The sequence below is a fragment of the Xenopus laevis genome, chromosome 6L (assembly GCF_017654675.1).
Source record: "Xenopus laevis strain J_2021 chromosome 6L, Xenopus_laevis_v10.1, whole genome shotgun sequence".
NCBI classification, from domain to species: domain Eukaryota; kingdom Metazoa; phylum Chordata; class Amphibia; order Anura; family Pipidae; genus Xenopus; species Xenopus laevis.
Genome location: NC_054381.1, coordinates 10,171,551 through 10,193,070, shown reverse-complemented (window position 1 = coordinate 10,193,070; position 21,520 = coordinate 10,171,551). Strand labels below are relative to the sequence as shown.

General features: G+C 41.7%; 2 protein-coding genes across 2 annotated transcripts; both read left to right on the top strand.

Moving 5' to 3' along the window:
* The first annotated feature begins 1,540 nt into the window (after window positions 1-1,540).
* pomp.L (proteasome maturation protein L homeolog) lies at window positions 1,541-9,017 on the top strand. Its single transcript, XM_018267078.2, has 6 exons — window positions 1,541-1,695; window positions 3,819-3,919; window positions 5,763-5,823; window positions 6,909-7,010; window positions 8,575-8,668; window positions 8,844-9,017. Exons 1-6 carry the CDS (start codon window positions 1,693-1,695, stop codon window positions 8,909-8,911), a joined length of 429 nt encoding a protein of 142 aa, XP_018122567.1. The 5' UTR covers window positions 1,541-1,692; the 3' UTR covers window positions 8,912-9,017.
* Window positions 9,018-12,817: 3,800 nt separating this feature from the next.
* On the top strand, window positions 12,818-20,650 carry dnajc19.L (DnaJ heat shock protein family (Hsp40) member C19 L homeolog). Its single transcript, NM_001097955.1, is given in 6 exon segments — window positions 12,818-12,937; window positions 14,060-14,111; window positions 14,711-14,784; window positions 15,555-15,631; window positions 16,866-16,936; window positions 20,478-20,650. Coding segments are annotated over 6 exon segments (348 nt in total). The 5' UTR covers window positions 12,818-12,934; the 3' UTR covers window positions 20,549-20,650.
* Window positions 20,651-21,520: the final 870 nt, after the last annotated feature.

Here is a 21,520-nt window from a genome sequence, read left to right as displayed (position 1 = left end):
TGCAGATGGTTCCATTAGCCAGGTAAAGTTTTTTGAGTGTGGAGTCCTGACGCCTTTCCATAGTGTCTTTTAGAGACACCCCCTCGTCCACTGGTAGAGTGGTTCTTCTTGCAACTCTGGTGATGGCTGCGTCTACTTTCGGGACATTGTCCCATATTTTTGAATCTTGTTCCGCGAAGGGGAATAACTTCTTAATTTTCCTTGGGAGTGTCAGTTTTTTGTCTGGCGTTTCCCATTCAGATTCCATACTGTTTTTGATGACTTCATGTATGGGAAAAAGGTGGTTTCTTTTCGATGAGGATTTAAACATCTTGTCTTTATTAGAGGGAATGGGATCATCTCTAAGGTTTAAAGTCTTCCTGATTGCTTTGATAAGTGGTTCAACCATATCCAAAGGCATTTCACATTCCTCTTCCTCCGTTTCCGTATCCGAGAGTTCACCTTCTGATGTGGAATGTTCTCTTTCTCTGGTCTGTTTGGAGCTGACTCTCCCACTGGCACTGGCTTGTTCAGAGTTGATGTTGGTAAGGACTTTGTTGGTTACTTCGGAAACCATGTTGGACATGGAGTTGTTGAAGGATTCCTTCATCCAATCCATTAGGTCTGTGAATTGTTTAGAATTGACACCTGTTGCTTCATCCATGCATTTTCTGCATACTTTCTTGTTTGGCACAACAGGATCTTCACAGTAGATGCATTCCGTTCTGTGAGATTTCCTCCTTTGCTCCAGTCTATTTGGGGAACTTCTGTAGAAAAAGAAAAAGTTTCCATTTGTAAATGCATCTCTCTTTTCCTCATTGCAGATTGAAGAAAAAATGATACAGGACTCACCCCCTGGAGCCTGAATGAGAGCGTCTTAAGCTCATTACACCAGTCACTGCAAAAAAATGAAGCTTTTAGAAAAGGTTCCGTCCTTTAGGCTCAGCGTGTATAGAATAGAAGTATAATACTTACAGATTGCACCCTCTCACAGAACAGCAGGCACTAACACTGTGTGGCAGCAAAACGAGGGGAGAACGAACGCTGAGCGAAGAATCGCAGGCGTTTTTTCCCCGCTTCCGCATTTATTTGAATCTTGCGCATGCGCATTACCTTTCCGCCATTTTGGAAGGGTCCGTCAGCGAATTTACTGCGCATGCGCCGGTTGTGTCCGGCATTGCGGCTTACCACGCTGATAGGCAACGGATGGCCAAGGACTCGCCAGTCCCTCCGGAGACTCCCACAAGCGACAGCTCGGTCCCGGAGCTTCAGTACATGAGATGCTTTCTGCACTGGCACGTAAGGGGGGAGTTTGCAGGAAGAAAAAAAGATGGCGGCAGAGGGGAGGGGCCTCCTTTTATTTGCTACTAATTCCTGTTCCGTCCACAGACAGGAGGGATTAACCCTAAAGTGTCCACTGCCATGTGAAGGGAATAGGAAATATATATATACATGTACAACCACGGACACTGCGCCCTCTAGCGGCCTTTTAATAATGACGCAGTGCCGTCACATTTGAGCTTACGCCCGAGTCAGTCACGTGGTGCCGCGAACCTTGCTTTTTTCTGAGCGCAGAAACATAAAGGCCTAGACACGCCCCTACGTGGCTTTACGTCCTCCCGCCCGTGACGTAGCGCCTCCTTATCCTATCCGTTGTGTCCGTGTGACTGCGCTAGAAAGAAAAGGTTCCGTGTGATAGAAGCCGGTTTAGCGATGGTGAGTGGGTAAAGTGCGGGTCGGTACGAGACTGTTCTCCTCATTGTGCTCAGTGACCGCTCTGTCCGTATGAGCCGCTCGGTCATTGTTTCAGTTTCACTTTGCGGTACTTGCTGTGTCACCGGCTTCTCGTGCTGCTGGGCAGCCGCTTCCTGCTGTGAGCTGAGTATTCAGACTCCGGGCCGGACTACATTTCCCAGCAGCCCCTACGAGTCTGATCATCTTTGTTGCAATGAGTAAAGGCTGTTGCTTTTATTGTAGTGAGGCTGTGTAGGCCAGAGAACTGTCAGCACTAATACTGCTCTGTCTGATACACTGGGGCCCAGTCCTACCCACAGTCTTTCTGTTTATTTCCTCTGACTCCTGAAATCAATTTAACCAAAGTCAGTTTTCTTCCAGGACTAATAAAGGGGTGGTTCACCTTTGAGTTAACTTTTAGTGTGTTATAGAAAGACTCATTCTAAGCAACTTTTCAATTGGTCTTCATTGTTCAATTTTTTTTTATAGTTTATTATTTACCTTTTTTTTTACTCTTTCCAGTAGTGATGTGTGGGTCGAGAATTTCACGACCCGCACCCCAACCCTAACCCGCTCCCTACCGCCCGCTGTTCCCCTTTATTTATAGACCCGTGCCTGCCCGCAGTGATGTCACAAAAGGGGCGGGGCAGGCGGAATTCTTAAATTCCGGCGGCGGAAGCCGGCAGTACTACGATCTGCGCATTTTGTCCGGGGTCGGCCCGCACATCACTACTTTCCAGCTTTCAAATGGGGGTCACTGACCCCATCTAAAAACAAATGCTCTGTAAGGCTACACATTTATTGTTATTGTTACTTTTTATTACTCATCTTTCTATTCAGGCCTCTCCTATTTATATTCCAGTCTCTTATTCAAATCCATGTATGGTTGTTAGGGGAATTTGGACCCTAGCAACCAAATTAAATGCTTAAAATGAATATTAAAGAGCTGCTGGATAAAAAGCTAAATAACGCAAAAACAGTAAATAATAAAAAATGAAAACCGATTGCAAATCATCTCAGAATATCACTCTCTACATCCTACTAACAGTTAACTCAAGGGTGACAACCCCTTTAATATTTAGTATATGGTAATTTTAAGAAACTTTTCAATTGGTTTTCATTATTTTCTATAGTTTTTTTTTTAATTATATGCCTTTTTCTTCTGACTCTTCAGCTTTCAAAGGGGGTCACTGACCCCATCTAAAAAACAAATGCTCTGTAAGGCTACAAATGTATTGTTATTGCTACTTTTTATTACTCATCTTTCTATTCAGGCCTCTCCTATTTATATTCCAGTCTCTTATTCAAATCAATGCATGGTTGCTAGGGGAATTTGGACCCTAGCAACCAGACTGCTAAAATGGCAAACTGGAGAGCTGCTGAATAAAAAACTAATTCAAAAACCACAAATAATAAAAAATTAAAATCAAGTTGCAAATCGTTGCAGAATATCCCTCTCTATATCATACTTAGGGGGTTATTTATCAAAATCTGAATTTATCTCAATATTTTCTGCTACAAACTCCGATCAAATCCACTCAGTTTTTTTGTGCTTATTTATTACTACATTTTCCCGAAAGTTTGCTTTGCTGGAAAAAATCTGATTTTGACAATTTTTTCGGATTTTTCATCCGATTTTTATGTTTTTTCAGATTTTTCACTTCGAAAACTCTGGGGTATTGCTGAAAACCCAGCGCACATCAAAAACCATTGGGACTTCTCCCATTGACTTATATGCAACCTCGACAGGTCTGAGATGCCGGATTTTCTGATTCAGACTTTTCCACCCTCGGAAAAATTCCGAAAAATAAGTAATTTTTTAAAAGTCCGATTTCATTTAAAAAAAAAACAAAGCGTTTTTTTTTTTTTCATGATTTTTGCATTCTGAGTTAAGTAAATAAGCCCCTAAAAGTTAACTGTGAGGTGTTAAGCATTTTACACAGTTTCAGAAGTCAGAATCAGCAGTGCAGGGAAAATAAACAGCACAACAGATTTCAATAGCAGTTACATTTACAAGTAACTTGGATCCCATATTATGGTTTTATTCTGCATGAAATACACACAGATGACTCTGCCTAATGTATTAACCCCCCTGTACCTTTCAGAATACCAAGGCTCTTGGATCGCAGCTGAAGGACAGTATCCCAATTGGAGAGCTTTCCACTCAGTATGGAGGATATGGGATTCAGGATACTCTCCGTACAGGGTAGGTTTGTACATGTGGGAAGATAATGAAGAAGGTGTCAGGCCTCCTCCAATAGCGTTTGCCTTTTTATTTGCTTTGATGAGAATGAGCCCCATGGCCCCTGCACATCCCCCCTTCAGCCATGTTGCCCACTGACTCTACTGCACAGTACATTTATTTCAGTACAGGTATGGTGGAGTGGGGTAAGTTTGGGGTGCCTGCTTGGTGCAGCTGGGCAGCAGGGATGAGGCTTACGGTTTGTATGTATGTATGTATGTATGTATGTTCTTTTACCCTTTAAAGGGATCCTGTCATGTCGGGGGGGGGGGTCTATGTAGGGTATTGGGGTAGGGTTTTTTTAACATTAGGGTTTGCTTCTCCTTTAAATGGATTCTGTTGTGATTTTTATAATGTAGTTTTTATTTCTAAATTACACCATTTAGACTGCAAATAATTCACTGTACAATATAAAATGTAATTCCTGAACCAGCAAGTGTATTTAGTTGTAATATTGGTGTGTAGGGGCATCTCAGGTAATTTTGCCTGGTCATGTGATTTCAGAAAGAGCCAGCACTTTAGGATGGAACTGCTTTCTGGCAGGCTGTTGTGACCTACAACATTGTTCTGTTGTTTGGCTGCTGGGGGGGGTGATATCACTCCAACTTGCTGTACAGCAGTAAAGAGTGACTGAAGTTTATCAGAGCACAAGTCACATGACTGGGGGCGGCTGGGAAACTGACTGTCTAGCCCGATGTCAGATTTCAAAATTAGATATAAAAAAAAAATCTGTTTGCTCTTTTGAGAAATGGATTTCAGTGCAGAATTCTGCTGGAGCAGCTCTATTAACTGATGCGTTTTGAAAAAAACATGTTTTCCCATGACAGTATCCCTTTATTGTGCTGCATCAAGTAAGAAAAGATACGGGGAAACTGTCGGTTTTATTAGGTGGCCTTGAATCACTGCCTTATGGTCGTAGCCCAGGAGGCCAGTGGAAGTTTCCCTTGTGATATAGGTTTGAGCCACTGATATTGGGGGGCACATAGGTTCTAGTAAAGTGACTGCTGGGGGATCTAGTGTTGAATGTTCTGTGGTTCCGTAGGTTCTGGAGTAGCTGAGTGTTGGTGGTTGTGTTGATCACAATAAGAGAGGTTACATTTTGAACACAACTGAAAGGAACATACTGATAACATATTGGAGAACTATATTTTTAATAGACGTTTAATGTCTGTAGCTTGCTGGGAGTTTTTCAGTATGGAACTCCCAAATGAGCACCCCGAGGAGAAGTAATGAGGTCCTCCTTTAAAGCAGTGGTTCACCTTTAGTATGTTAAAGAATGGATAATTCTATGCAACTTTTCAATTGGTCTTTTAATAGTTTTTGAAAATTTTGCTTTCCAGCTTTCAAATAAGGGTCCCTGACCCCATCTAAAAAACAAATGCTCTGCAAGGCTACACATTTATTGTGAGTGCTACTTTTTATTACTCCTCTTTCTATTCAGGCCTCACCTATTCATATTCCAGTCTCTTATTCAAATCAGTGCATGGTTGCTAGGGGAATGTGGACCCTAGCAACCAGATTGCTGAAATTACAAACGAGAGCTGCTAAATAACGCAAACCCACAAATAATAAAAACCAATTGCAAATTGTCTCAGAATATCCCTCTCTACATCATACTAAAAGTTAATGTTTATGAGGTAAGACTAGTCTGCAGCAGTCCCGCTGGCTTTTGTGTACGATTTCAAAATCACATGTATAATTTATGTATTTACATAACGTTTCTCGGTCAGGAAACCTGCATATACTCGGGTCAGTATGAATTTATTTTTATTCTCTTTATAACCTACGTTTGTCATTTTTATTTCAGATTTTCAAGTGTGCAAAGTGAGCTCATGCCAAGCCATCCTCTGGAGCTCTCTGAGAAAAACGTAAGTGGTTGGATTTCTGATTAAGATCCTTGAGTGGGCTTTAAAGCCTGTACTGTTATTATTAATTATTAAAGGACAAGGAAAGCCTAACTAAAGAAGTAGCTAGAAATGTTGTAAATGATGTTTTGTGCTTCTGCACCAGCCCAAGGCAACCACAGCCCTTTAGCAGTAAAGATCTGTGTCTCCAAAGATGCCCCAGTAGCTCCCCATCTTCTTTTCTGCTGATTCACTGCACATGCTCTGTGCTGCTGTCACTTACTGAGCTTAGGGAGCCACTCACAATATACAGTACACGTAGAATAGAAATGTCACAATATATGAGAGAGAGAAGAAAGCTGTAGAAACCGCACTCACAGGTCTTATATTATGTCAGAAATTTTTTATTGGGGACGATTTTTCAACTGGAACAGCAGCCTTTTTCGAAATTTTAGATATATATATAGATATAGAGATAGATATATATAGATATGTGTGTGTTTACACACATACACACTACAAATGTCACAATGCAAGACTGATTAGTAATTCATTCTGATTCACATTACGTGGAAGCTTAAAAATCAGTGCAGTCTGCATCGGAATTTAATGATCAGCCCTGTAGCATCGACTTCTATGGCATGCGAGTCTCGTTTTCTGCTTGATGATTTGCAACAACCGCTAAGCTTCGCTTCTCAGCCCAGAGCACACTGAGCATGTGTAGTGCCACTGACACGTCAAAATCCAAGTTGGGGAGCTCTTATAGTCTGGATCACTACTATAAAGAAGCTGAACGTTTAGGCTGGTGCAGTAAGTACAGTATATCAAATGTGGCCCTTTTAGCCATGTTAATGGTTTAGTTCTCCTTTAAATGCATTTCCCCTTAATTATCACCTGATTTGTGAGGCCACATTTATAAAGGTGTGTGGGGTAAAATATTTGCTGCTACAATGTCATAGTACTCCATTTTTGTTTGGCCCAGGTTAGCATTTATAGCCAGTGGGTGTCAACCCCAGGAGCTTCAGCTTTAGTTGTCCTTTAAATGTGGTGTTTAGTATTGAACAAAAACAAAATAAGTCTTTCAACCTACTAACTAGTGACTGTTGCAGTTCCAGATAAACCACGAGAAGGTGAATCTCTCCACTGTTAGGAATATCCAAGGGCTGCACGCTCCTTTAAAACTGCACATGGAGTTTAAAGCAGTCAAACAGGTAAGTGGAGATGTCACTGCATATAAGAACGCTGAGACTTTGTATCCGTGATTCTAACAATTGATCAGCAACTATTAATGATTGGGCTTGTGGGAATCTAATAATGCAGTCAACAGACAGCAGGGCTCAAAACGGCCGCAACTGCAATTGTGTTCCCACAATATCCCCCCCAGTTACGCTTAAACGAACATTCAGTATAAAAATAAAAACTGTGTAAATAGATAGGATGTGCAAAATAAAACATATTTCTAATATAGTTAGTTAACCAAAAATGTAATATATAAAGGCTGGAGTGACTGGATGTGTAACATAATAGCCAGAACACTACTTCCTGCTTTTCAGCTCTCTTGCTTTCCACTGATTGGTTACCAGGCAGTAACCAATCAGTGACTTGAGGGAGGGCCACATGGGACATAACTGTTGCTTTTGAATATGAGCTGAATGCTGAGGATCAATTGCAAACTCACTGAATAGTTATGTCCCATGTGGCCCCCCTTATAGTCACTGACTAACTCAGAGTTATTTTTCCTTCTAATCCTTCATTCGAGCTAAGTAAATGTGCCCCTATGTATTTCTATACAATTTAAAGGCTTTTTCTAGAGCAGGCACGTCCAAAGTGCGGCCCATTTTCAAATTTACACCAGCCCTCGGCCTCCGTCATAAAATTAATAATAATGTGGCCCCCCAGCACAGTGCGATCAGGAATCACGTAGCCGTAATATTTGGGCACATTAGTGAAGTGATCTGCCACTTGGTCTATACGGCTGCCTGTGCTGAAGGGGTTAGTAATAGACACGTATGTGAGAGCGGTGCGTCACTATGTGCCAGTATGTGTCTATTACTAACCCCTTCAGCACAGGCAGCCGTATAGACCAAGTGGCAGATCATTTCACTAATGTGCCCAAATATTACGGCTACGCGATTCCTTGTTTAAATGAGTTAAATGATGTTAATGGTTAAAAGAATGTCAGGCTGAATGGTCGGCCCCCACACATTTTCAACTCACTAAATCTGGCCCTCGTTGCAAAAAGTTTGGACACCCCTGTTCTAGAGAAAGGACTGTAACTTAACAAATGGACTTTTTCTGGCTAACGCATAAACTTTGGAAAATGATTGGATTCTTTACTGGGCTGTAAAGACATGGACCCACCTAAGGAGACTAGTTACCTAATTGGTGGGGGGAAGGAATGGGTGTGTTTAAAAGGTTGCACGTTCTGTCTGGGGGTTACACTTGAGAAAGGGCATGTAAGGCCCGAAACATGTTGTGTATGTTGAATAAATAAGTTCACAGCAGACTTGCTTCTGAAGTGCTCTCCTCTAATGACTGCTATCAGATCAGAGTGACTTGCTAGCCAAACTGGATAAAGACTCCATTATTTGGTGGCTTCAGCAAACAAGCTGCTCATCTTGTGTGGCTTTACACAAAAAGCTGTGTAGTGTTATCTTACAAGACAATGAATAGGATTATTTTTTATTTCAAGGATGTGTCTTTTTAAAGTCCTGCTGCCAGGGGAGGCCTATGATTGGTTGAGGATAAAATGCTCTTCCTTCTGCACCCTAACAGGTCCAGCGTCTCCCATTCCTTCCCAGTTCCAACATTGCCTTGGATACACTGAGGGGAACGGACGAGTGCATTGGCTTTGAGGATATACTCAACGGTAAGTTGGCAGTGAGCTCCGCTTTAGCGCTGATTTGTTTGCAAGAAATGTAATTTAAGCTTTTAAATGAGACTCTATAGTTGGGATGCTGGCAAAGCCTGCACAAAAAAACTCTGCCAAAAATGAATAGAATTTAATCCCAGATTTGCATATTCATATATATTTTTTTTTGCAGACCCCTCACTAAGCGAGATGATGGGAGAGCCGCACTTGATGATGGAATATAAACTGGGCTTATTGTAACATGTTTGTGGGGGAATAGATTTTTGTAAATAAACTACGGGCCAGGGAACGGTTTGAAAGCAAATATTTCAGTTTCCATGAACAATAAAAACCTGTTTATTAACGATTGCCTTGTTTGGGTCTCATGAATGCATGAAGTTGTGCTCCTGGGGTTCAATTCCACTGCAAGGAGTTTGTATGTTCTCCAGCTATTCCCACACTCCAAAAATCGAATTGGCTCCTTCTGACTCATGACACACAGTGATGATGATTCTGTTGCACAGGAGCACATGTTCATCCCTTCCATTGTACGTGATTTTTAAAACTTCTTATTACTGGAGAAAAAGGTATAGATTTCAGACTTATACCATAGATACAAATTAGGGATGCACCGAATCCACTATTTTGGATTAGGCCGAACCCCTGAATCCTTCGCGAAAGATTCGACTGAAAACCGAACCCTAATTTGCATATGCAAATTAGGGTTGGGAAGGGGGAAAAATGTTTACTTGTTTTGTGACAAGTCACGGATTTCCCTCCCCACCCTAATTTGCCTATGCAAATTAGGGTTCGGCTGGGCAGAAGGATTCAGCCGAATCCCGAACCGAATTCAGTGCATCCCAAATACGATTAATGTAACCCCAAGAGTATCTTTTTTTTTTTTATTTAAATCAAGTGCCTAATCTATTGGGTCATGTGATGTGTGCTATATTTCCTCTGTAAGGAGGGCACTTATCAACTCTTCCTGTGATTACCATGGCATCACTATTGCGGCTCCTCTGTAGTTCCAAATGAGGTGTAAGTAGGTATCTCTAGCCTTTCTTCCTCCGCTTACTGCTTTGCCTGGTCCCTGCAATACAGAGGAGCTCATTCCATAAATGGCCATACTCCTAGTGACCCCTTATCTGCCAGTGATTATATCCAGTGTTCCATAGCCTATTAAACAAGTGGAACCCATATTTTGCATGCAGCAGATGGTTCAGAGGGCTGGAGCCTATATCCATTAATTCAGAGTATGCACAGCATCTTGATCCTTCTTCCATTAACTTCAATGGGAACAGATGAGCAGCCCTCAAACAGGATTTTTACTGGTTATTTCCCCAGCAAAACACTTCAGTTGATCCACTAGTCTCCCCCATGTGTCCTAACTTTTCACCCAGTTTTCCTTACCCTTTGCCTCCCCAGAGTCACAAAGACTGAGGTTCTTTAAAATCACAGTGTGGTTTTAGTGCATGTGGATCATGGGATGCAGCTCTGGGTTATGGATTTCTGGTGGGCTGTGGGGACAACCCAGGCTCAGACTGGCAATCTGTGGGTTCAGCCAAATACCAGAGGGGCTGCTGTAAGATGCCACTAACAGTTGCTGTTTATTGGACCTGTAGGGGGCTGTTTGGGCTTTGTTTGTGTAGTTGAAATGCTGGGGCCTATTTTGAATCCCAGTCCAACCCCAATGTATTGGGGCTCAGAATACACATTCTCTGTATCTCCCCTGATCCCCTTCCCACTGGACAGTCCTAAATCACAGACCACAAAAGGATAACACTTACTCCCTGGATTTGGGAGTGGCTGGGGAGGATGGGGTGTGCCCTAAATCTTGTGTTTGGCGACTCAAATGTTGAGAGGTGCACCCTGTCTTAGGTGCCATAAAATCAACTTGTATTGAGGGCTGAAACTAGTGACACAGCAGACACTGGGAGCAGGGTTGCCAGGTTGGTGGTTTCCAGCCAAATTGGGCCAGTGTTGGACTGGCCCACCAGGATACCAGGAAAATGCCCAGTGAGCCCTGGTGTTAGTGGGCCTCCTGCTTCTAAACATTTAGCCTATTTCATGGTCATTCCCAATTTCTTTATGGGGGAAAAATGTGTAATAATGGAAGAATAGAGTATAGTAAGTAGATATAAAAGACTAGGAAAATAAAGAGGTTGAATGAGGGGAGGAGGACTAATAGTTTGGAAAGCGGCCCCACTGTCTAAGTTTTTCTGTTGGGCCCCTGACATCTCAGTCCGACACTGAATTGGGCTACTAGTTTAAAGCCCTGGCGGGTTTTGCAAGTACAAACTAACCAAAGTATAGGTGTGGGCTACTATGAATCTGGGCTACTTTTTGGGCCTTTGGCTGGTTTTTACTTTGGAAACCGGCCAAAGTATTTTCTTGCCCTAATGTGCCAATCCTGTTTCTCCCAATGCATGCTGGGTAATGTCGTTTGTGTTTAACAATTTACCGACTGCCAAGTTTAATGTAAGACTACAATACCCAGCATGCAATGGGACTGACTTGTGTAGAAGTCTGGAGTTACCAGATTTTGGGCTCTGTATTCTCGCATTTTTCAGTGACTTTCCTCAATTTCAGACAATTATGGGGCAAAAAATCTGCTGGCCACCAAAATGTCTAGAGGTTGAGCTATTTTACCAATATTTATTGAAATGTATATGTATTAGGGTCTTATGGGGCCCCTATACCTCCTGAGCCCCCCTCTGTAGTTACTCCCCTGGCGAAGGGGGCAAATCTTTCCCATTTTGCTTAATGGAAAAATGTGCAAAGCCGTATTTTCACATATATTCATTTATCGACTTTTTCACTGTATTGTGCTATTTGTGGGCTACTTTTGAAGTGCCTCTTGGCTAGTTTTGGGCTGGATCTGTAGCTGACTGGGAGACAGGGACCCTGATTAGAATCTGTGAGCCGTCCCTGCCCAATCATTGGCCCAGACCCGCACCCCCCTTGTTTTGTACCACCATGTGCTTTTACATGGATCTGTCCCTCTGAAGTGGTTGTACTGGCAGATACACTAGATGTCTTCAAAGAGGGTTTTTTTTATAGCAGGGCTGCTGAATATGGAGTACAAAGTGGATCCATAGAGAGGTCCAAATTAACATCTTGGAGTCAGAGAAGAATTGTATCCCGCTCTGAGGCAAATTGGAATAATTAACTGCCCCACAAACACCACCCATTCTCCAAAAGAAAAACTTCTGGGTTCCAGAAACCAAGACTGCCCAATAGAAAACAAGGCCATTGAGATTATATATATATATATAGTGAATAAAGTAAGCCCTCTTGTAAAATATGAGGATATTACAAGTCATAGAGGAGTTTCATGACCATATAAATCATGGAACTCCGAGGTAACTTCTAATATCCTCATATTTTGCAACTGGGGGTACTTTATTTATTATAATACACAAATTTCAGTGAGTCATGTGACAGAAATGACATCAGAACTCACTGTTTATAAGGATATAATTTACAGGATATTCATGGCTTTTGTGTATTATATAAAATTATAGTTGCTACAAAACTAAATCCTAACCCCCTGCAGCCCTGTATGGAATACTCCAAACACCACCAAATAACTCTGTATGGAGTGTTCCAAGTCCCCCCCCCTGGCAGCCTTGTATGGATTACTCCAAGAACCCCCCAAATAACTCTGTATGGAGTGTTCCAAGTCCCCCCCCCTGGCAACCCTGTATGGATTACTCCAAACACCCCCCAAATAACTCTGTATGGAGTGTTCCAAGTCCCCCCCCAGCAGCCCTGTATGGATTACTCCAAACACCCCCCAAATAACTCTGTATGGAGTGTTCCAAGTCCCCCCTGCAGCCCTGTATGGATTCCTCCAAGAACCCCCGCCCCAAACAACCCTATATGGAGTATCCGAAGCCACTTCAGCGGCAGCCCCGTATTAATGATTCCAAGAACCCAACTGGCCCGATAGAGATTATTCAGCGTTTCCTCGCTGCCCTTTACATCAGACATTGCCCATTCGACTCCACTCTCTCTTCCCCCTCACCCTGTGTGTTACGTGGTACGTGGTGCTGAGAAGCGCAGTTCAGCACGCCACAACGTGACATAACATATCCCCGCCCACAACCAGTCACGTCGGCGTGACGTCACGCGTTCACCACCTCTTGAAAGTCGTTTAGTTTTGTCAGTGTGCGGCGAGTTGGTCTATGCGGGAGGAGGGGCTGAGCCGGGACCCCTCTGCTCCCCCTGGAGACGGGCTCTGACTGCTTTCTGTGGCCTAGTAACCTGCAGTCACGTGTGAGGATGGTAAGTGAGGGGTCACAGGCAGCTCCTTGCGCTTCTTCCTTTGCTCAGGGGCAACATGTCTCAACTTCACTGATAGTCACCATGTTTTATATATATTTGTATGAGACAGACTGACCCTCAGGGAGACATATTTAGTGTGTGTATAATCACGTGACGGAGTATGTAGCAGGGGTGTCCTTGTGCCCATACACTATATGGTGCCCGCATAACAGCCAATCAGCAGGTAGCTTTTACTGGTCACGTGTTTAAAATAAAAAAACCTTATTGGTTGCTATAGGTTTATACTTCCTCCAGCAAACTTAGTGCCTTTTCTTACATATGGGGATTGCATAAGGCCATGGAGTTTAGGCAGGTGCTTGTTGGATTGATGGCGCCTGTTGTACTGCTCTGTGTAGTCTCTCAGGATAAGAGACTGCCCCCATGGCTACACAGCAGCTTGTTTATATAAACTATAGTAGTACTTATCTGTTATCTACTGTGTATCCTGTGCTTGAATGGCTGCCCCCATGGCTACACAGCAGCTTGTTTATATAAACTATAGTAGTACTTATCTGTTATCTACTGTGTATCCTGTGCTTGAATGGCTGCCCCCATGGCTACACAGCAGCTTGTTTATATAAACTATAGTAGTACTTATCTATTATCTACTGTGTATCCTGTGCTTCAATGGCTGCTCCCATGGCTACACAGCAGCTTGTTTATATAAACTATAGTAGTACTTATCTGTTATCTACTGTGTATCCTGTGCTTGAATGGCTGCTCCCATGGCTACACATAGCTTGTTTATATAAACTATAGTAGTACTTATCTGTTATCTACTGTGTATCCTGTGCTTGAATGGCTGCCCCCATGGCTACACAGCAGCTTGTTTATATAAACTATAGTAGTACTTATCTGTTATCTACTGTGTATCCTGTGCTTGAATGGCTGCCCCCATAGCTACACAGCAGCTTATTTATATAAACTATAGTAGTGTTTCTGAAGTAAACACATCAGTTTTACCAGTGCAGGGCAACACTGTATTATATTTTTATTACTTAAAAACCCTTATTTTTGATGTTACTGTTCCTTTAATAAGGAGGAAGGTGGCCATTCTATTTACAGTGCTCATTCTCTTTGCAGGCGAGTACAATGATAGCTGCTGGGCTGACCATCGCCGTTGCAGGCTTTGCAGGTTAGTAGAACTGAAAGATTTGTGCTTTGTCTATTGGCTCTACACGCTGGGGCTCATTATCAACACTGGACAAATAAGTTACCTGTAGCAACCTATACCTATAGCTGCCAATCAGTGATTAGCTTTTTGTAGAACAATAAATGCAGCAATCTGATTGGTTACTGCCCATGGGCAAATTTGCCCAGTTTTGATAAATGACCCCCACTGACTGCCCTATTTATTATCAGTGCACAGTCCACTCATTCCATATGGAAAAGATGCATATGTAGAATTAAAGGCACAGACACCCCCAGGTCACTGTTCGACTGCTGTTGTTTTTAGCCTGATGGCAGCAGCAGTCAGAATCCTTTGTGTGATATTTTATACAACTTCCCTGCAGGGGCAGATGTGCTCAGGTACCTATTCATTAAGGACAAGGGTGCACAACCTGTGGAACTACTACAACTCCCAGTATCCCTGAACAGCAGTCAGTCTGTGTAATCCTGACAATTGTAGGTCAGCCATATTTGGTACAGCCACAGGTTAATAAGACAACCTAAACCTGTTGGAATGGATTCTGTTTTGCTTGTAAGTGACAGACGTGTATTTCTGTGTTTAAGGTCGCTATGCCTTGCAAGCCATGAAGCATATGGAGCCACAAGTGAAGCAAGCTCTCCAGACCCTGCCCAAAACGGTAACATTTGTCACATTTATAAAGATGGAGCCCCTCTGTATCCCGTAACTTAAGCTGTACATACCCTGAGCCCCACGCAGATCCATTTAACTCTTTGACGGCTGTCCCTTCACACACAGACACGTGCCTTACAGCTATTGGTTCGGGCCAATGTGTGAATCGCATCTTAAAGAAACAGTAACGGCAGCAAAAATGAAAGTGTTTCAAAGGAATGACAATAGATAACAGATAAGTTATTTAGTATAGGATTCTTCAGAATTTATCTGTTATCTACTGTGTATCCTGTGCTTGAATGGCTGCCCCCATGGCTACACAGCAGCTTGTTTATATAAACTATAGTAGTACTTATGTTATCTACTGTGTATCCTGTGCTTGAATGGCTGCCCCCATGGCTACACAGCAGCTTGTTTATATAAACTATAGTAGTACTTATCTGTTATCTACTGTGTATCCTGTGCTTGAATGGCTGCCCCCATGGCTACACAGCAACTTGTTTATATAAACTATAATAGAGTTTCTGAAGCAAACGCAATTTTTTTTTTTTGGTGTTACTGTTCCTTTAACAGTTCTGAGAGTGTGGGGCCTGCATTGAGAATGAGAAACCAGTTCTAAACATGCAGTCACTGCACATTGGTACACAATAGCTGTAGCCTAAAACAGCCATGGACTCGATCTCGGACCAACTGCATTTTCTCTTTATTATGATGTGCTGTGTTCAGTTATAATTCTGAAGAGATCAATCCACCTCCCTCATTTTGTCGTTGATTCAGGCTTTTGGTGGTTATTATAAAGGCGGCTTTGAACCCAAGATGAACAAACGAGAAGCGTCATTAGTACTGGGAATCAGGTAAGCTATAGGCTGATATACACTGGGAGGCGCATTTATTTAAGGTTGAATTTTGAATTGATGTGAGTTTTTAATCAAAATTTATCGAAAAAATCTAATTTTTTAAACTCGGATGAATGCAATTGCCACGAAAACTCGACTTGAATTCGATTGGAATTTTAAAAACTTGATTCGAGATTTTTCTCCGAAAAAAACTCGAATGTCAGGCTGCAAACAACTCCTAATTGATCCCAGGACCTCTCCCATTGACTTAAACAGCAATTTGGCAGGTTTTAGGTGGCGAATAGTCTAATTCAAGTTGATTAAGGGCCAGATTATAATACATCTCGAAAATCTAAACTCTAATGGAATTAGAATAATTCCCTAGTTTAATTCTGACTAGGGATGCACCAAATCCACTATTTTGGATTCGGCCGAACCTACGAATCCTTTGGTAAAGATTCGTCCGAATACCGAACCTAATCCTAATTTGCATATGCAAATTAGGGGTGGGAAGGGGAAAACATATTTTGCTTCCGTGTTTTGTGACAAAAAGTCACTTGATTTCCCTCCCGGCCCCTAATTTGCATATGCAAATAAGGATTCAGTTCGGCTGGGCAGAAGGATTCGGCCGAATCCCGAACCAAATCCTGGATTCGATGCATCCCTAAATTTTGACAGTTTTGACCATAAGAAAATTAGAAAATTTTAATTTCGAATTTTCAATTCGACCCTTGATAAATCTGCCCCTAACTTTGATACCCTTCTACCAGCCATGAATGGAGACTAAGATTCTGACTAGTGATGTGCGGGCCCACCTGATACCCGCGGGTTCGGGCGGGTGCGGGTTGACTTCTTCTCCTGCGTTCGGCTGGGCAGAAGGATACAGCCGAATCCTGCTGAAAAAAAACTGAATCCTGGATTCGATGCATCCCTAATTTTTTCTTTTTTATAGTTTTTGGATTATTTGCCTTCTAACTCTTTCCAGCTTTCAAATGGGGGTCACTGACCCCACCTAAAAAACAAGCTCTGTAAGGCTACAAATTTATTGTTATAGCTACTTTTTATTACTCATCTTTCTATTCAGGCCTCTCCTATTCATATTCCAGCCTCTTATTTAAATCAGTGCATGGGGTCATTTGGACCGTAGCCACCAGACTGCAGAAACTGCAAACTGGAGAGCTGCAGAATAAAAAGCGAAATAACTCAAAAACGACAAATGAAAAACAATTTCATGTCCTTTTGTTCATTCCAGCCCAACCGCCAACAAAGTAAAGATAAGGGAAGCTCACCGGCGGATTATGCTGCTCAATCATCCAGACAAAGGTAACCAGAGATCTCCTCTTCACTAGCTCACGGATCTAATATGAAGGAATAAAATGAAAGCCAATGTAATGAGATGCATTCTGGCAGCATGTCCCTTGCAGTCTAAATGATGTGATACAATTACGGATGGGCGAATCTGAGCCGTTTCGTTTTGGCAAAAATTCGCTGCAGGCGAATTGTCGCCCATTAAAGTCTATGGGCGTCAAAAAAATTGTCGCGCAGCGAAATTTTTTTTTTGACGCACACCGCCATACACGTCTATGGGCTTCATTTCCATGGCGAAACAAGGCAAAAAAACTCACCTATCCCTAGATACATTGCGGCATCCACTCATTGGGCAAATTCTCTAGATCTGGGTCACCCATGTTCAGGCTAAACTGATCTGATCTAATCTTTGGCCCCGGGGATATAACAAATGTATATCCAAAGTGGGAAGGAGCACACCAGAATAAGCAGGCAATGCCTTAGATCATTTGCAGATTTATTGAGTACACAAGCTTTCGGGGACACAACCCCTTCCTCAGGTGGGGTTGTGTCCCGAAAGCTTGTGTACTCAATAAATCTGCAAATGATCTAAGGCATTGCCTGCTTATTCTGGTGTGCTCCTTTCCACTTTGGATATACATTTGTTGTAACAATTGGCGTGGAAGCAGCCAGGGATACGGATGCACCCAGCAAGAAAGTAAGTGGTGTGCGGCAAAAAACTTTTTCTCCCGGGGATATAAAACACACTGGATCAGACAAAGATCATATCATCACAGATCCGCTCTGTGCCTGATGGGATTGTTAAAGCTGTCTAATGAACATCTGGCCAGCCTATCAGTGGGCCCCATACATGGATATTAGTCAACTGCTGCAATCTATAAAGGCCTGTCAAGAAAGGGCCAAAAAATATAGCCCCCAACTCTAAAGGGCACTTAAGTCAAAATCCAAAAATATATTCCAAATCATTCTCTCAAAGTTAAAAAATCACTCTTTATTCAGCATAAATATTAAAAAGTAGGCATACAGACCTATTGATGCTCTGCCTACATGGGCCAATAAGCTGTTAACTGTCTGATCTGCCTGGTGCTCATTATAATGCAAAGTGGTATAAGTCGGCATTCTGTTTGCTTGATGCAGGAGCCACGTCCATATACTTATCAAGCTGAGCATATTAATGTAAACCTCCTACACCAGCCAATGAATTCTGAAAGGCAGCTTGTCTCAATGCTCTGGGGAGGGTATAATAATAATAAGGGTATAATAATAATAAGGGTATAATAATAATAAGAACGGCTAATGGCTGGACAGAGAGTGCTGATATAGGTTGGGCAATAGTCCCTGTGCCATGAAGAGCAAGACGTGCCTTGTGCAACTTGTGCCAATCATTTATTGTCCATGATCCATATTCACTGGAACAAGGTTTTGGAAAGCGTGATCCCATGGAATGGGGGTGAAAAGGAAGGTTTAGCACTGTCATGGTGGCTGTACATCCTGCAAGGTAGTGATATGCAGGAAAAAATTGACCCGAAGCCTCCCAACCTGGCATTGCCGTTCTATTTCTAGACCCGCTCCCAAACCTGCCCATCGCTGACATCACAAAAGTGGGCGGGGCAAGTGCATGCCTATAAATGGAGAAGCCGCCACATTAAGGTGACAGGCAGAGAGAGGGGAAGGATTCTGCAGGTTTTCAGGTTTTAGAGACGCATCTCTAGTGCCAGACACAGCAGCCTAATGGCAAAATGTTTATGAGGCTGTGGGGCTGTGGGGCTAAAGGTCGATAAAGTGAGTGTTATTTATAGCATGGTGTAAAAATGGTATCACGTCTTATATTTTTAGAATTAACAATCGATTCACTAAAAGCTCACTTGTCTAATTTAAGAAGTGATATTTTTACCTTCATTTTAATTGTATGCGATATTTTAGGGCATGCGTTATTTTGTGCAGTATTTTAGGACATTTGCTATAGTCCCATGTCATTAGTGCAATGTATAGCATCTAAGACATTCAGGAGGCCACTGGCAGAGTAGAAGTCTCTTTTGACCGTATTCTAGTCATTCCTTTCCCTGAGAAACTTAATATAATTCTATGACACAGAACATAGTGCATTCTGGATCTGCCCAAGGGATCATGAAAATGTGTCAGTGGCTGTAGGTAAGTCTCCAGCTCCTCATAAAGGTCTTTAATTGCTGCCCTACAGCTCCTCACTACATCTCCCTCTACTAATCCTTCTGATGTTGTGTAGTAACACCTACTCCTAGGAGGTGTTAAATTTCAAAATAATTATTGCACTATTTTATGCTTTTATCGCTTAAAAGATGTTTTTAAAGATGAATATTGCGTTCAGATTAATTCTATTCTGTAAGTATGGCAATGCCATTAGAATACCGCCGTGCAGAAAAGTAGAATTACCGCTTGCGATATGTCTATTCGCGCATGCGAAAATACTTTGATGAATCGTTCCTTTAATAACACGTCTTAAATGGCGCACAAAACTGTGCATTAAGGAATAACGACCTTTAGGGAATCAGCCCCCATGTCATTTACACAGGTGAGTAATTAGTCAGAAGTGAGTGCAAAAAAAATAACTACAAACGTTTAGTTAAAGGGGTGGTTCACCTTCAAACAACTAGTTGTTTTCCGATAGATGACTAGAAATAACGACTTTTTCCAATTACTTTCTATTTTCTATGTATCACAGTTTTTCCAATATTGAGGTGTAAAGTGTCTTTTTTCACTTTCTAAAGCAGCACTGGGAGGGGGGGTCGCCGACCCTGTAAACTGTTCTAAATTGATACATTTCTTATCTTTGTCCCTGCTGAGCAGAATCTCTGGGTTTCATTACAGGCAGCTGTTAGACTTGATACAATAGTTGCTGATACTCCAGAGATGCTGCTGAGAAATGGATCAACTAAATGTTGTAAAATTGTAACAGAGTCTGAATTACTGAGCTGTCAGACTCACCAGAGACGGGGACATTCAACTTTACGCTTAGATTTTGGAAAAACAGTAAAAAATAAATAATGGAAAGTAATTGAAAAAAGTCTTTATTTCTGGGCAACAATCTGAAAATGAAAAAAAAAAAAGTGTTTGGAAGGTGAACAACCCCTTTAAAGAATGACCCTGTCTGGGACCTGTTTGTATAACATGGCCTGCAACTCCCAGCACCCTCTCACAGTCTATTGCTGCCATGGGAGGCATGTTGGATAATGCTGATAAACAATGTTTCTCAATGACTGTTTCCTACCAGCAACCCCTTTCAGTGGACTCTTTGCTTTCTCTTTGCACTCATCTGTAGTGCTACAGGGTCCAATCCATGTACTGATTTAATGAGCTTTGTACTTTCGGCTAATAATCCAGCTGCTTGCAGAATTCCTTCAGCATGTTTGTATGTGTAGTTATTAATAAGAGCATCACTCTCCAGAGACTTGTACAGAACTGCAGCATCTGTTCCTGGCCACTAGATGACTGTACCATTATGTACGAATGGATTAGCCAACATTGTTGGTGCAGATTTAATCAACGTTTGGCTTCCTCACTTGTCAATCTCTCTGTGTAGGTGGATCTCCGTACCTGGCAGCCAAGATTAATGAAGCCAAAGATCTGCTGGAAGGCCAAGCAAAGCGATAAAATCCACAATATTCTCTGTACAACCACTGGAAATGTTTCTTTTTATTTTCATCCGTGATTTTGCTGTAGAAATTGCTGCTCACAATAAATTCATCTACAATTTCCATCGCTCGTTCCTTTTCTTGCGAGGGGGAATAGGGATTGTACACTGGGTAGGATTTAGTGTGAGTCTCACACAAGGTTGTAAATCATTTAAAGCCTGTTACTATTAATAGGGAATAAAGATAAATATATGGGAAGGTCAGTGATCCCAATGTTATTAATAGGGAATAAAGATAAATATATGGGAAGGTCAGTGATCCCAATGTTATTAATAGGGAATAAAGATAAATATATAGGAAGGCCAGTGATCCCAATGTTATTAATAGGGAATAAAGATAAATATATAGGAAGGTCAGTGATCCCAATGTTATTAATAGGGAATAAAGATAAATATATGGGAAGGTCAGTGATCCCAATGTTATTAATAGGAATAAAGATAAATATATAGGAAGGTCAGTGATATGATCCCAATGTTATTAATAGGGAATAAAGATAAATATATAGGAAGGTCAGTGATCCCAATGTTATTAATAGGGAATAAAGATAAATATATAGGAAGGTCAGTGATCCCAATGTTATTAATAGGGAATAAAGATAAATATATAGGAAGGTCAGTGATCCCAATGTTATTAATAGGGAATAAAGATAAATATATAGGAAGGTCAGTGATCCCAATGTTATTAATAGGGAATAAAGATAAATATATAGGAAGGTCAGTGATCCCAATGTTATTAATAGGGAATAAAGATAAATATATAGGAAGGTCAGTGATCCCAATGTTATTATTAGGGAATAAAGATAAATATATAGGAAGGTCAGTGATCCCAATGTTATTAATAGGGAATAAAGATAAATATATAGGAAGGTCAGTGATCCCAATGTTATTAATAGGGAATAAAGATAAATATATAGGAAGGTCAGTGATCCCAA

Bases quoted from the DNA above. Each gene is read 5' to 3' on its own strand.
- pomp.L (XM_018267078.2), top strand. The intron at 3,920-5,762 runs GTAGGTTTGTAC...TTTTTATTTCAG, and splicing joins CAGGATACTCTCCGTACAGG to ATTTTCAAGTGTGCAAAGTG. The intron at 7,011-8,574 runs GTAAGTGGAGAT...GCACCCTAACAG, and splicing joins AGTTTAAAGCAGTCAAACAG to GTCCAGCGTCTCCCATTCCT.